Source organism: Macrosteles quadrilineatus, unplaced genomic scaffold (genome assembly GCF_028750875.1).
Source record: "Macrosteles quadrilineatus isolate MER2022 unplaced genomic scaffold, UCM_ALF_1.0 Scaffold_9__3_contigs__length_116548681, whole genome shotgun sequence".
Lineage (NCBI taxonomy): Eukaryota > Metazoa > Arthropoda > Insecta > Hemiptera > Cicadellidae > Macrosteles > Macrosteles quadrilineatus.
Window position 1 is genome coordinate 35,000,756 of NW_026542602.1, and position 16,174 is coordinate 35,016,929.

At 33.9% G+C, this 16,174-nt stretch overlaps 1 protein-coding gene across 3 annotated transcripts; it reads left to right on the forward strand.

Moving 5' to 3' along the window:
* The first annotated feature begins 253 nt into the window (after positions 1–253).
* Positions 254–13,318, forward strand: LOC129003906 (phosphomevalonate kinase). 3 transcript variants are annotated; one of them, XR_008491657.1, is made up of 6 exons: positions 254–567; positions 1,434–1,469; positions 1,689–1,891; positions 2,740–2,886; positions 4,140–4,356; positions 13,273–13,318. XR_008491657.1 is itself a non-coding variant. In XM_054432242.1 (5 exons), exons 1-5 carry the CDS (start codon positions 479–481, stop codon positions 4,283–4,285), a joined length of 621 nt encoding a protein of 206 aa, XP_054288217.1. In that variant the 5' UTR covers positions 254–478; the 3' UTR covers positions 4,286–7,920. The 3 variants fall into 3 exon arrangements, 2 of the variants coding, with proteins under 2 accessions (XP_054288217.1, XP_054288218.1); XM_054432242.1 differs by lacking the exon at positions 13,273–13,318 and having other exon boundaries at positions 4,140–7,920; XM_054432243.1 differs by lacking the exons at positions 1,434–1,469; positions 13,273–13,318 and having other exon boundaries at positions 4,140–7,920.
* The last annotated feature ends 2,856 nt before the right edge of the window (positions 13,319–16,174 follow it).

Here is a 16,174-nt window from a genome sequence, read left to right on the forward strand (position 1 = left end):
TTTAGTGAGAGTATTAATAAACCAGCTGCAGCTGTTTTGTTGTAACTGTATGTGTTTTACAAATCCAGTTACTCCGGAACTTATCTTTAAAAATTTACAAAAAGGCTGCAGCTGTTTGTGCGGAACTACATTCAAATCGTTCCACCGAGCTGCAGCTGAAAAAGTAGTTGGAACTGGATTGTGGTTCCGCTTGGAACGGTGGATAAATGTAGTTCCCTAGTTCCAGCTGCAGCGACACATCTCTATTTTAAAAACGTTATTTTGTGGAGGATAACTAAACATGCAATTTGTATTTGTGCCATAGTTAAATTTAGTGCAATTGCTATAGTTTACTAACGTTACTTCACATAAAAAACATGCTGTTTGCTTCCACTCTTTAAATTTGTTAACTTATTCAGACATTGTAAATTTGAGAAAGTCTTGCAAATTATAAAAGTTAACAGTCTTGCTAGGCCTTGACTCAGGAAATTATTTTGACATGTGCTTAGAAGTGCCTAAACTAATTTTACTATTTAGTGGAAAGCGGAAATCAGGAAAGGACACTGTTACGGACATATTATATGAAAGGTAATTACTTAAGTAGGCCTACCGGACTACCGATAGGCCCACTTGATATCCACTTGATTTGTTTGGTTTAACATTTATCCATTAATTTGGTACCGTTGCTTCTTATCTACCTAGGCCTAATAACTTAGGTATGAGCATCGAGGTCATCCATCGATGTAGCTTAACTTACTGATAACATTGTTAAGAAAACATAGATTAGCTTAAAACATCAGTGTTAAGTTACTTGATGTTTTTTTCCAGTTTTTTTTCTGCTCTCTGTACTGCAAACTAATAGGCCTACAATTCAGTCATGAAAAACATCGATACTTCAATACCGGTACCTACTTGTCCAAAACATCGATGTTTGACAAAAACCTCAATGTAATTTAACAAAAACATCGGTACTCTACCATCGATGTAAATAACATCAAACATCGATAGAAAAACATTGATGTTTTGAAAATATTGACTATCGATGCTCATCCCTAGCCTAAGTAGGCCTACCTAAGTTAAGTTACTTAAGTCATTTTACGTAGGCTAGTCTGATCTGCCAAGAAGAAGGGTGGCTGGTCCCCTTTTTAAGTCAAGATTATAAGACCTGAAATGTGTCCCTAAACAAACGATTCTAAAGCTAGATGCTAGATTTAGTTAAATCTAAACACACAATAAGTTAATGCTCTATTCCCGATTAAAAATGTCTTTAGTTCCGTGAATAGTTTAATTGTTTAGGAAGCTTGCCAAAATGTGTTTTAATTTAAAACTCTTTGCATAAAATATAAATTTTTTTAATTATTTTACTAGTAGGCCTAAGTTAGGCCTAGGCCTAGGCCTACTCTTTGTTAAGTGACATGATGTTTTAATTTATTAATTTTTTGCTTTTTATGCAGATTGTCTCTGAGAAAACCAGTCTTGTTATTTCACAGGTACACCTTGTTTCTACGACCCTAACAAGTCTTTCGTTGGATTGCATGAGAAATAATTGGATTAACTAAGTGGATTTAGGCCTACCAGATTAGTTTAAATGTCAACATTCAGAACTTTATGGTTAATGAAAATATAAAAGGAATTAGGTTTTTGATACAATCATTTTTGCCAATTAATAAGTACCGGTAATGTTGAAAATTATGATAAATTTTTTTCAGAGTTAAAGATGTTGCAGTAAATATAAAGCTGTCGGCTCCAATTAAGTCACATTTTGCAAACAGCCAAGGGTTGGACTTTGATCAACTGATGGGGACAGGAGATTATAAGGAGCAATATAGACTAGAGATGATAAAGTGGAGTGAAGACATAAGAAACTCGGATAACGGTTACTTTTGCAGAGCAGCTGTTGACATGTCGGGTGGTAAGAAAGCTTTTTCTTTTCATTCAATGTTTAGTCATCATATTTATTGTACGGAAACTATTTAATGAGGGGAAAACGGAATAACCTTAAAAAATACTGCTTTATTTAATTGTTCCTTTTTTACTAATTGGTTATCTCGTTTTTAATAAATACACACTATTTCTGTTTTACATGGCTGTATTTAGTAGATGGTGCTTAGAACCATCCGATTAAGGCACTTCTGTCTGCATCCAAACTTTTACTTTGTAGCCCTAATTGTTGCACCCTGCATACCAACATTAATATTTAGGACACCACACTGTTCGTAACTCACCTCAATTTTTCTCTGCTACCCCTTCCGTCTCAGTGCAAAAGGAGACTCGTGGATCAGAGGATAATTATTGCTGTATTACTGTGTTGTATATTAACTGTTGTTACGGAAGTGGTGTTTTAATTTTATAAATCTGTCATGTTGGCTGTAAAATAAAAACCATTGGTAGGCTTAAATTACGTTGGTATCAGACATGTAATTTTAAAGTTTAAAATAACATTCTTAACATTTTACAATGGTTTTAATTCTTTGTGGTGTTAACCCTTTTTTCTTATCCATTTATGTCGTCCCAATGTAGGACAGATAATTGAGAATCTTCTGTATAATTTTCTATTTTTATTTGTTTAAAATCAATCACTCTATTTTTTACAGTTTTTTACTTGAAAATGGTTGCATTATTTTAAAGAACCCCTCTCAATTGTTGTGATTGCACACCCTTACAAATCAATCCTTGGAAAAATGGTTCATATTTTAAGTCATCCTTTTTATTGGTTTTGCAAACATTAATACAGTAACCGGTATTTGCTTCACATTTCAGCAATGAAAAAGCCTGTATGGATAGTTACGGATATGAGAAGGCGAACGGATCTTCAGTGGTTCAGAGAGAATTATAAAAACATTGTTACAGTAAGAGTCTCTTCTACTGAAGACGAAAGGCAGAAAAGAGGATGGGTATTCACTTCTGGTACAAGTGTTTCTTCAGAATATTATTTAATGTTTAATCTTAAACTATTTATTAGTCTTAGGCCTACTACCCTACTTAGTTGTATCCAGTAGGCCCTACTGCATGCTGTTGTCAATAGAAGTTTTGAAAAGTAATTCTTTAACTTAACTTATTAGTCTTATTACATTAACTTCGGTCACCCAAACACATTATGAAGAACATAATTGTTTACATTTTGATCAGCTGTATATTTTAATTGCTGTTTTTTATTTTTCAATTCACCGAAACACATTGGGTACATTTACTTTTAATTTACAATGTAAAAAATCGAGAAAGCCTGGGCAATTTGATATATTTTACCTCCTATATAATGAAAAACACATACAATATGAAGATTCCCACAAACAATGAACAAGGATGTTAGCCGAGGTGTTACTATTTTGTAGGAAACACGGACTTAGCTTTATGATGATTGGCAAAGGAAAACACTCTAAGGCTTCAAATTAAACTGGTACGGCAAGGACTTTAAATATATGTTTTCATGAAAGTCAAGTGATTTTAATAATATATGGACTACATCCAAGAAACCTTAATAAAATTTTTATTGAAGGATTTGCATTATTCACAATTAAGGGAAACAAAAAACCATCTGAACAACATTAGGCCTTTCAATTCTGAATTTTTTCAATGGTTACATTTACCTGAAAAAATGCAGAATCGAAAGGCCACACGTATATAATTGAGTATACATGTTAACTCGATGATATAACTTACGTTATAACAGTAACTAGCCAAATTATTGCCAATTGAAGCAAATACAATAATTGTGATAGAGAGGTTATGCAGAAAATCAGGCAGTTCTTAAGTAATGTAAACAAAATGTTATCGCTATAAAAAAAATTACTGAAATTTGTAAACGTACTGGCGGCAATGGGTAGTACCATGCAGACTACATTATCATTGACGAAGATCAACATGGAGAACCTGCTATAAGTGGGAAATATTTGTTGAATACACTAAAAAACCAGATCAGCGATCAGCTTTTGAAAAATGATAAAATATTTACAAGAAATGTTGATTATATGGAACTGTTTAGTACGTAATCTATGAGTTGAGTCTTTTAAACTCATCTGAAATCACGACTTTTATTACAGGTATTTAAATAAGTTATTTGTTTATTAAATAACTACTTTACTTCTTTGCAATTGCTCGATTTCGAGCAACATGTACACTAGTTATTTATTAAAACTTAACTAATCAATGATAATTTTCAGGTATTGACGATCAGGAAACAGAGTGTGACTTGGACACGATCAAAGAATGGGACGTTGTCATAGAAAATAATGGAACACTCTGTGACTTACAACCAATGATTGACCAGCTGGTGGAAAGGATCAATCTAGCGGCCCAAAACAGCTGAGATTGTGAACAAATCAGTATTACTTCATAGTTTGAGTTGCAGAAAATTATTTATTAGCCCACAGGCTAACAGTAAGTAGCTAATGTGATCACATAATGTTTGATCATGAAAATGACATTTTACATTGTTCATTCTTAACTGGTTAAGAGTTAACAGTTATATTTTCTTTGTAAATATTTATAACAACACTAAACAGCTGAACACATTTTATTAAAAAGAGCTAATGGTTTTTAAATTCAGCTTTAGAAACCAGAAGAATGCCAGCTGGTTGTTTACTTCTACTCAGTAATCACCTGACCTGGCTTGTTTCTCTTCATAACCATTCCTTTTTTTACTAGCTCTAAATAAAATAAAGAGCATTTAGTCCAGATGGTTAAAGTTAAGGAGTGAATGTTAATTTGCTTAAGAATAAGATTATTTCACGAGCACAAAATTACAATAATTGTATAGGTAGCAGCACTCAAATCTTTCATAAAAATTAATAAAATTAAAAATTGAAGTGTTCTTTTGGTTTAAACATCCACTTAGTATACTGAAGTAGACACCCCTACACCCCTGGTGTATTATGACCAACAGTATCCAGAGAACATAGTTGACTGATTCTCTAACATTGATTTAATATGTTTAAGGCGGTTTACACACCGGTATCGATCGCAGACATAATGTCGCTGATATTTCTGATGTCGCGGGTATGATATCTGCGACATATAATAAAATGCAACCATGGGAAGAGGCACGTGCTGGCGACATGAATGTGAAAGAATCACAAAATTCATCAGTTTCAATAATGTCATCGTCAGAAGAAGATGATGTGTTGTTGCTGTTGGGGTTGAGGAGAAGAAGACGACGACGACGACGAAGAATACATGTTCGAAGAGAATTCTGGACCCATCCTTATTGGAAAGACAATCAGTTGTCCAGTAAACTTACTTAGACAAGACAGTTGTTTCAACCCCCTGAAAAGCTTAAAATGTAAATAAAAAATGTTAAATGTAAAAAATGTAAAATGTAAAATGTTAAAATGCTATAAATGTAGCATCGAGGATAATAACAATCGGAAATCAATTAGCATTGAAGAAAGGCTGTCAATATACTGTCAATATACTAGAAACGTGTTCTGCGCATACTCGGGCCCAAGAGACAAGAGACATGTCTGTCCAAACACCGACCAGTTGGTTCGCTCGAGACACGCGCCTGCGACACTGGTGTGTATGTCTTCATAAGTTAACATAGGTTGGTTTTCGAGAGGCATGTTGCCAGCACGATAAATATCGGCGACATTATGTCGGAGATACCGGTGTGTAACCCGCCTAAGATGTAAGTTATTTTTCCGGTTTCGATAGTTTACATAACTACTCTTAACACGTTTGCTGCAGGTCGCTTCAAAAGTGAGTGCTCTAGTTCCGCCTCTCTGTGTGCGCACCGGTGAGTGTCAATACCACGTCTATTTCATTTAGCAGGGAGAATTTTTGTCCGTGTTATAGCCTCTCTGTTTCCTGTGCAAACTGTTTGTGGATTTCTTTAGCCTACCTATATTTTTTTACAGTTGGTGTAGGCCCTAATTAAATTTTCAATTTTGCGTTTATTATTTTTATGCCATATATCTGTTTATGGTCTGTTTAATTGTGTTATAATTGCTTCAACTTCCCAGGCTGCATTGCAGTCAGATGATGACATCGGCAGTGACTCTGATGTGTCTCTTTGCTCAGTGAAGGAACCAAACGCCTCTAGGGAAGAACTATTCGATTCCTGAGGGATTCTGAGGCAGATTTCAACCCCGATTCTAATCCTCCTGTATAGTGTTTTATCACTGCAGTCTTGAGACAGGTTGAATTTATTAGAGAAGAAAAAATCCTTGTGCCTTTACGTGGTTAAGTTAGGCCTATTGAGTTTTTCAATCTGTTATTGGACGAAATCTTCTCAAATTCTGAACTCTCACACTCTGCACAATATATATTAAATGAACCAAGCAAGCTTGTCATTCTTCGTCTTCCACATGAATGTTTTAGAAAGTTTGTTGCCAAAACCCACAGGGTCTCTGCCAGTCGTGCCACCCCACCAGGGTTGCCACCTTATGTCAGGGATAAATCGAGACATTGCCCCCCTCCCTCCTGGATTAACATAGGCTTAAATACGGGCACGAGGAACCAAAATCAGGACGCGTGGCAACCCTGCACTCCACACTCGCTGTCGGTGCTTTATACCATTGCCGAATGATCCCAATTGGTTCCAGAGTAAGAACTGTCATGTCAACACCAGATACAAGACAAGAAAAATACCAAAAACGTGTGCAAGACTTGTCCAGGTCAAAAAGCAAACTCTGTCCTGGCGAGTGCTTTGACACGCACAAACAGTAAAATTCTGACCATTAAGAAACTGTTAAAATTGTATATATTTTATATTTTTACATTTTATTCTTTTTTTATAAAATAATCATGTGAATAATACTGAGATAAAAACTTACACGTGAATGCCATAGGGGAAACAATCCATCTTTGCTTCGGTGGGCTAGTGCGAGCGTGCCCCAGAAGGTGAGCACTCACCGGTGTGTCACTTTTTTAAATGGCACTAAATTAACAAAATATGTTGGGAAGCAGTTCTCATGCATAGGAAACTCTTTTGCCATCATAAGGTATGTTATTATGTTATAATATATTTTAGGGTGTAAGGTCGTTTAATAAGCTAAATGGCGCAGCGAACGTGTTAAGTTGTGGCTATAGAAGATACATATATTACAGTAAGTTGCCTTTTGAGTTTTTTTAAGAAGTTGTTAGTACGTCATTTAAAATCTCAGTATTCAACTTGTAGCTTTGGAAAGGGTTTTAATAGAAAAACTGACACCAACTTTTAATACAATAATGATATGTTACTTCTTGGTGGTTTAACTATAGGTAAAAGTTGAAGATAAACACCTTAATCTCTTACAACATTCCATTATAAGCAAAGAATTCTGACAATTATTGTTTAAAACTAATTTAATTGTATACCTGTTCAATCATATACACCAATTACAGTGAAATAATATGTTGTATTTCAGATTTTTCTTGTAATTACCAAAGATACCGGTAGCGTATAACCCACAGTATTATTTTATACTAATTATAACTGAACAATCAATACAGCAAACGAATGAATTTGTATTGTATAATTCTATTTACAGTAGTAAACAGTTTCTTGTATCTGGGTTTCGTTTCTGTCAAGATAATAGAAATGAAATGTTCAATGGTTTTTTAAAGTATTTAAGTATTGTATTTGTTTGCCAATAAAATATCTTATTTCCGAATCTTACCAGTACTGCCCACTGCGTTCTGTAAAAAACTCAAACTTAACGCTGTTATGGTGACAGTTTTTTATCTCACCATTTCGAGTTTGGTTAGTTAAGTGAAATTTTATTTTAGCAAAAGTGGATGGTGAATTGTATTATTATTTATTGCATTCTATATTATATACGTTATTTACTGTTTGTTGTTTTGTATGATAACTGTACTGCACAGAAGGTTTAGGGTGGAGGCACCAGTTATGGCCACCTTAAGCATTTCCTTTATTTTGTTACTTACTATTGCAAAAGATATTGCCTCTATTACTGATTTAAATGCTTATTCTAGTAATTTGAACTTTTAACAACTCATTTCACATGTTGAAAAACTAACTATTGTTTAAAATTTTTTTTTTTACATTTTTGTAAAAAATAATACCTATTTCTCCAGTTTTGGCCACCTAGTGCTTGGTTATGGCCATACCTTTCCCCACTTATGGCCACTCAATCTAAATATTCAAATAGGCTTACAAATTAAGGTTAATTTATTAAAAACACAAACAATGTTTTAATACTTTATTTATAAAAAACTACAAGACTTGGTATAAGGGTTTTCCTTTCTTCTTAAAGACTGTAAGAAAAATTACAGCGTATAAAATTTGTACAAAATGTTTCCATGTATAATATAGATTCTCAAGAAATAATGACAAAGTAAGATAGAACATTATCATAGTCTTATAGTGTTTTTCCACTGTTTTCACTGCTCCTGGAAATACATTTAACAACAATCGACCATGTTCTTTAAGGCTTGGCTCTGGCAGTTTACCGATAATGTTCGAAATATTTATTTGTGATACATCATTCTCAATTATTACAAATCGGGTCTTCATTGAGTCAACGCATTTCAGACACTGAATTTCAAATTCAGAATTTGATATTTTTTTCAAAATTACACCAACATATTTATATTCTGTCACTCGAAGAAATTTTTTTCCTGTGAGAGAAAATTTAGCTAAAACAAAATCACCCTTATCTTCAGTTACTGCACCCCTAGCTCGGTTGACATACTCAGCATGTTTTTGGGAAATGGTAGGATGCCGCTTTAGAAAAGAATAATACCATTTTTCCCAGGCCGGTTATTAAAAAACAAGTTCTCCTTGACATTTCCTTCATCCAACAGGGTTTTCACTGAAGAACATAAATCTTCCTTATTCACTGGAAATACCATATTAGCACAATCAATGATCCACTGAACCAACATTTCTTCCACATCTTTACCTAACACAGAGTGAGGTCCACAGTGTCCTGTAGATTCAGCTGGGGAAATGTGAGACAATTTGTTTCTCAGAGTTGTCCTTGGGACATTAAATTGCTTACTTGCATTCCATCTTTTACTGCCTCCAGGGCTCTGGCCACTTTCGAAGGGGAGTATTGAAAACGCTTCTTCTTCTTAGTAATTTTATCTGTTCCACCCTTACGATTGATTCTTGAAGCCATGTTCCTGAAAAAAGTAATATTATCTTAAAGGGTTGTAAGGATTTAATATATTCTAGGCCTAATAAAAAACTTTTTTTCAGATAGGCCTAGATACAGATTTAAATTATTTAGCAAATGTGGCTGAGTTGATAAATACTTTAAAAAAATTAATAGGGCCTTATTAAGCATAGGCTAAACTATAAAACTTTGTTAAGACAATTTATTTCTATAGTATTATGGTATGCTATATTTTTACTAGCTGTTGTCCAAGAGGTTTAGAGCCAGGTGATTAGGGTGATTTTCAAGTTTCTTTAGATATTTTGCACTAAATAACCAAATTTAGTGCAAAATATCTAAAGAAACTTGAAAATCACCCTAATCACCTGGCTCTAAACCTCTTGGACAACAGCACCAGTATATACAGGCTAAAAAGGATTCATGTTTTGGATCCAAGCACACGTTTTGTTTGAACAATTTAATTTTCCCTTGTTTATTTACATATTTATTTTTTCATTGAAATATTTTTAAGTTAACTCTGTCAATGGACAGAGATTAACTAACGTTTTATTAAAAGTTGTTATTGTATTTGCTAAATGTTCTAAAAATGAACAGATTGTAAATAAAATTGTGATAAAAAAAAATCTTAGATTAATAAGAAGGCCTAGGCCTGGTTTTGTTTGTGGATTTACTTACAGGCTTTATGAAAAAGCTACTCTAAAGCCCATTCAATATTTATTTTATCCAGCAAAAAATTACATATTAAAATACTATCAACATCAAAACATGGCCATAAATAGGAACTGAATGAATCCCCTTATGGCCACAAAGTGGCCATAACTAGTTACTCCAGGAATATTGTGACCCACTAATGGCCATGGTACTTATCTATTTTGTTTTGAGGTTATGTGAGTTGCAATACAATCATATAGTAAATACAGAGTTTTCTCTTACCTGGAAAATAAATTTCACCTTCCTATGGCTTCAGATGAATTTTCTATGATTTTCAGAAACAGCCACAACTCTTAACGCATTTCACAAGAAACTTAACAAATCTGTGCATCACATGGTGAAATTTCTAACAGCACAGCCACATGTATTAGATTCACAATGTCTACCAACTAAATATGTTGCCCAAAGTCATCTGTTTATAGTAAGCTGTGTTTTTACTGGTTCAAAACAGGTTTAAGCTTAAAAATGGACCAATAAAATGAAAGTGGCCATAAGGGGTATGGTGGCCATAACCGGAGCCTCCACCCTAATTGTTGTTCACACTATACAAAGTATATAGTTTTTATAAGATGTTTTATAATAAAATGTTATCTAAAATTGATCTTTATTTTCATCATGTCCCTACTAGGGGATTTTTACAAGATTCACACAACAGTTCTAAATACAATGTATCCACCTTATGAAGCCATTGGAAAAATCTAACCTAACCTCCAAAATATCAATGTAATTTCACAAAGTGATTAGCCTACATGACTGAACATTGCCTGCTGTGATTTGTTGATCAATAATGATTGCAAGATAAAACCAATATGAATTATTGCTTTAATTTGTCCTTGCTACCTGAAATATTTCCAAAGGTTGCTGACATTCTGATTACCTAAAAGAGAATACCTCTCTAATCCAACTTGCTGAATTACATTTATTGGGTTGTAATTACGTTGATAACACTGTTTAAAACTATAGTGTTTACAGTTCATGATAAACAATTAATTGAAATATTTGTACTACCAATAACCAATCGTATCTGCATCATTCAAAATAATTGGTAAAGAATACATTTTTCCCAATCAGTTGACTTTTAGCGAATTTCCCATATAGGGAATAAGCTATTACCGTAGGTCTCATGGTAAGACCTAGACCCGGGACGGACTTACTTTTTTGTTTTGAGGTCCCCAGAGACCAAAAACACCATCCGTTCAAATTCATATATATGTATTTATATATATATTTATATATGTGTCCGTTAGCGCGATAACTCGAGCAAAATTGATCCGATTTTGATGAAATTTGGTACAAACGTGTAAACCTACGTTTATTCGAACGAGTTCGCGAACCAGCATAATCGGACCATGGGAACAGGGGTTTATGGGGGGTTTTATGGGGTAAAAATGGGGTTTTCCCACTTTTGACCTAAAAACATAAAATTTTGCAATTTCTTTCCAAACTATTTTGTAGAGCTTAAAAAACAAACAATTTAGTATATTGAAGCGCTATAATGCGCCTAATGGTTACGGAGAAAATTCCAAAAAAATTTTAATTTAAAATTCCCATGTTATTCTTATGGAGAATAAGTAAACTGTTGTAGTTTGCTTGTTTATTAACCTAATTTGCCCAAATTTGGAAAATGTTTTTATTTCTTACTAACTATTAACATTTTACATAAAAAAACACTTTTACACTCCCTGTTGCAGCAAACCTTAGTACGTGTTATTGGTATCATTCTTTCATTCAAGTAAGTCATGATCTATTTCTATAAAAGATTAAACCTTTCATTTAAAATATTCATTGTTTTAAAATGGCATGCAGTAATGTAACAATTATGAGAAAAAAAACTCTTTGTTTAGTTAAATATTTAGAAATAATTTATCAGGTTTACACTGGTGTTGTGATCTAGCCAGTTTCAATCAGATCATTTCTGGTTGAAGGTTTACCACAGCTGGGCTGTCTCCATTGGAGGTTAAACAATTATCTGACCAGAACAGTGATTGCAATCCGAACCAGCCCTCCTCTTAAACTGTAAAACTTGATTTTCTCTTGTTTCCAAACTCCGACATTTATTTGGATTCAAAATTCCCTCTATTGTCTTTAAATTGATTTGTTTCACACCTATTGCTAGTAGTTATTTTATTTAGACACGTTGCATGCAATATTTGGGATGTTTTTTTAACCTCCTTTGACAGCCGATTACTTAAATGTTGCAAATATTACTTTTTCTACTTAATTTAGAGTATTTATTAACTTGTTTGTAGTTGATTTGATTTTCTCATCATTCTCACATTTATTCCTGTCACTAGCTGTACCCGCGGGCTTTGCCCCGTTTAACTTCATAAGTATTCGCATGGCTCATTCACGTCCTGGTTGAAGTTCGTTCGCTACGCTCACTCACCTTTAGGTTGGAGCTCGTTCGCTGCGCTCACTTGCCTTCAGGTTAGCTCGTTCGCTACTCTAACTCGCCTCCAGGTTGAAGTTTGTTCGCTACGCTCACTCACCTTTTGGTTGGAAATTAGCTGTTGTCATAAAAAAAAAAAATTATAGTGCTGCACCCTGTTGGTAATCCTTGTAACTTTTATGCTATTGAACATCATAGAACAGAACCAACTTGTTTAATTGAAACAGCTGTTAAGATTCATTAATTCCTTTTAAATATGAAAAACCATAAGCTTAACATGGGGAACTACAGAGCCACTGGGGCGGAGCCCGAAAGGATTTTTGGGATAATAATATGCTTTAATGTTAATCGGGAATGTGAGCTATCATCATGCCAAATTTCAGCCCAATCCGTCCAGTGGTTTATGCGTGATTGAGCAACACACACACACACACACAAACACACACACAAACTTTCAGATTTATAATATTAGCAAGATACCATTTAACTTGCACTCATCTCCTTCATCATTTATCTCTAATTTAGCAAATAATAAATTTTCTTTACGCAACCTCAGTCTGACGCACAGACTAGGAGCCCATGTCTGCATATTCCATAAACCTTTGTACTCATTTTGTCAAACATAAATTTTACATTTTACTTTTTATTTCTATTTCTATTAATATAACATTTATGTATGTTTTTATCAAATAAGTTCTGTAAATTTGTTGTCATACTGCTGGGCTTAAGATTTATTCATTCATGCATGATTATCTTTACGATTGTCAGGAGTAATGTGATATTCATGATGAAAATTCACACACACACACCCCGCCGCAGCATACCTGCAGACTATATAGTCCGTGAGGCCGGCGAAGCACTCCAAGATATTACAGCCCTCACACACACAGAGACACACATACACACACACACATGGGTCACTCGCCTTGGGGTAGGTAGGGCCCTGCTGGTGAGTGCGCGTGTGTTGGTGGACGGGACGTCAATCCCTCAGAGTCCTTCGCCTACCTCACGGACTATAAATGAATTTCCATTCATCTGAATGGATTTTCATCCTGACTACATCAATGGCACACTGACTACTTGGAAAGCTTTTTACAAGGCTCAGTCTAATTCCACTCTGTGTTGACTCTGTCACAGGATGGCTCGGTGGCTGCGTCCTGCCACCCCCAGACCCTTGGGCCCTATAACACACCAGTTTTCAAGGAATTTAGAAAGGTTAATTCATAACCCCATCCTAAAAGTGTTCAGCGATTGTGGGACATTAATTACAGCTTTGCTGGGATTCTGGTGTATACAGTTTTGAAATCCAAAAAAAAGGAAATTTTTCAAATGTTAATAGTATATTTCATCACTAGAGCGTAAATTGACTTTTTTCTACCCGAGCTCAAGTTTTACAATCGAGAAGAAGCGGAGGTTGGAAAATGAGGGAGAGTTGAAAAGACACTTTTTGCCCGTGTGATGAACTATATTTTTTGTCATATTGCACTGTTATTTGAGCAAACCATGTTACAAAACTAAAATAGTTTTAATTTAAAGATAACCTCACAAAACTACTTCTGACTTTTATCAATTGTTTAGTAAGTGATTCATTTCTCTGATTTCTCATTCTTCTGATTCACTTCATTGATCATTTCTTCTATTATGATTGTGTAAGTGTACGGTTTAACAAACGACACAAACTTTCAATACATGCGATTGTTAACAATAAAAATTTACAAACTGAGGTGACAACAGCTGATTTTTACTCCATAGGGGCTAAAAATACTTTTTACTCCTAAAAAAGAGAGTAAAAAAAGCTACTTTTGACCCGCAAGGTATTAAAACAGCTGTTTATGATGCAGTATGACGTAATAGTATATGACGTAATAGTATATTACGTTACTAGTCCTGAAAATAAGTATTTACCGGACGAGTAGTGGTCGTTCCCGTGCTAGAGGAGGTCGAGTATGGGATTACCATATGAGTCCGGTAAACACATTTTGGACGAGTGACATACGATAGTTTACGCCATACTACTAAATCTGTTCAAATCCATATACTGTATATTACCACCAACTAAAGGACTAGAAATTGCTGTACACACATTGAAGTTTCTATGATAAAATATATTTAAAACACTTAAAGAGAGTAGAACTTTTGACCAGACTCTGTGAGGGGTAATATGAATATCTGAGTCAAAACTGACAATGTTTACATTTGGTTCATTCATACAGAAGAGGAGTTCACCTTAGTATCCTGAGTCAATGGTGCAGTAATAGCACAGCACAGACAATATATTCTCTGCGGTAATAGTCACAGCATCAATTCAACCACCATTATTTACTAGTTGGTATGAACTTTTGAGCTTATTAACTTAACTTAATTAATTATTTATTAACTTAATTATTTTCCTAGTTGTTGGAAACTAGCTAAGATTGTCCCCGTCCCTAAAAAAGGTGCAAGTAATGACATTTCAAATCATAGACCAATAGCTATTTTATCATCTCCAGCCAAGATACTTGAATCAATTATTTATAACAGACTTTTTTCTCATGTTAAAAAATATATTAGTAGATATCAACATGGATTTTTCCCCAAGAGATCAATTAATTCAAATTTGTTGAGTTTTTCACAGTTTTGTTGCACTAAAATTGACAATAACCAACAAGTTGATGTTATTTACACTGACTTTGAAAAGGCTTTTGATAAAGTTGATCATTTAACTCTGCTATCAAAGTTAAATTATTTTGGATTAACTCCATCACTTGTAGAGTTTTTTAGTTCATATCTGTGTAAAAGAAAGCAATATGTTTGTTGTGATGGATATATCTCAGAGGAACTTGTAGTCGGATCAGGTGTTCCTCAAGGCTCAAATTTAGGACCTTTGCTTTTCATAATATTTATTAATGACATACAAAATTATATCAAAAATACCCCCGCCGCAGCGAACCTGCAGACTAAGCGAATTTCCATTAACCTGATTGGATTTACACTAAAATGCCTCCATAAAAATAGCACATTTATTTCCTATTTAAATAGAATTAGTTTAACGAGTACTTAGGTTTGCTGCAACATGGAGGGTAAAAAAGATTTTTTTAATAAAATAATAATAGTTTAGTAAGAAATAAAAGTATTTTCCAAAATCGATCAAAATATGTTCATAAACAAGCAAACTACAACAGTTGACTTATTCTCCATAAGAATAACATAGGAATTTTAAAATTACAATTTTTTTGAATTTTCTCTGTAACCATTAGGCGCATAATAACGCTTCAATATACTAAATTATTTGTTTTTTTAAGCTCTACAAAATGGTTTAAAAAGAAATGTGAAATTTCGTGTTTTTAGGGTCAAAAATGGGAAAAACCTATTTTTACCCCATAAAACCCCCCATAAACCCTCGTTCCCATAGTCCGATCATGCTGATTCGCGAACTCATTCAAGTTTATCCCGCCTTACACCTTCAAACCAAATTTTATCAAAATCGGACAAAAATTACTCAAGTTATCGTGCGGATGGACACATATATATATATATCTATATATATATATCTCTATATATAGATATATAAAAATTTGAATGAATGGTGTTTTTGGCCTCTGGGGACATCAAAATGAAAAAGTAAATCGGTCCCGGGCTTAGGTCTTACCATGAGACCTACGGTAATAGCTACTTCCCTATAGGGAAATTCGCTAATAGTCAAGTGTTAAATTATATGCAGATGATTTGAAATTATTTAAAACAATTGATGATGTACATGACTGTTATGAGTTGCAGCAAGACATAGATTCCTTGATCATTTGGAGTAGGAAGCATTTAAAATTCAATGTTTCTAAGTGCTCAGTAGTTTCCTATACCAGAAAAACACCCAAATTTCAAATAATGTTTGATTATAAAATGGAAGACATAATATTGGACAGAAAGTCATCAATGAAAGATCTAGGAGTAATTTTTGATTCAAAGTTTTCATTTAATGATCATGTGATTTCATAATGTAAAGCTTCATACTCACTAATAGGATTTATCAAGAGGTCAAGTATATATTTTGAGAACCCCACAT

Excerpts from the sequence above, each read along its gene's own strand:
- LOC129003906 (XM_054432242.1), top strand. The coding sequence starts at position 479 with ATGTGCTTAGAAGTGCCTAAACTAATTTTACTATTTAGTGGAAAGCGG. Across the intron at positions 1,470-1,688 it reads CCAGTCTTGTTATTTCACAG|AGTTAAAGATGTTGCAGTAA; the intron begins GTACACCTTGTT and ends AATTTTTTTCAG. Across the intron at positions 2,887-4,139 it reads AGGATGGGTATTCACTTCTG|GTATTGACGATCAGGAAACA; the intron begins GTACAAGTGTTT and ends GATAATTTTCAG.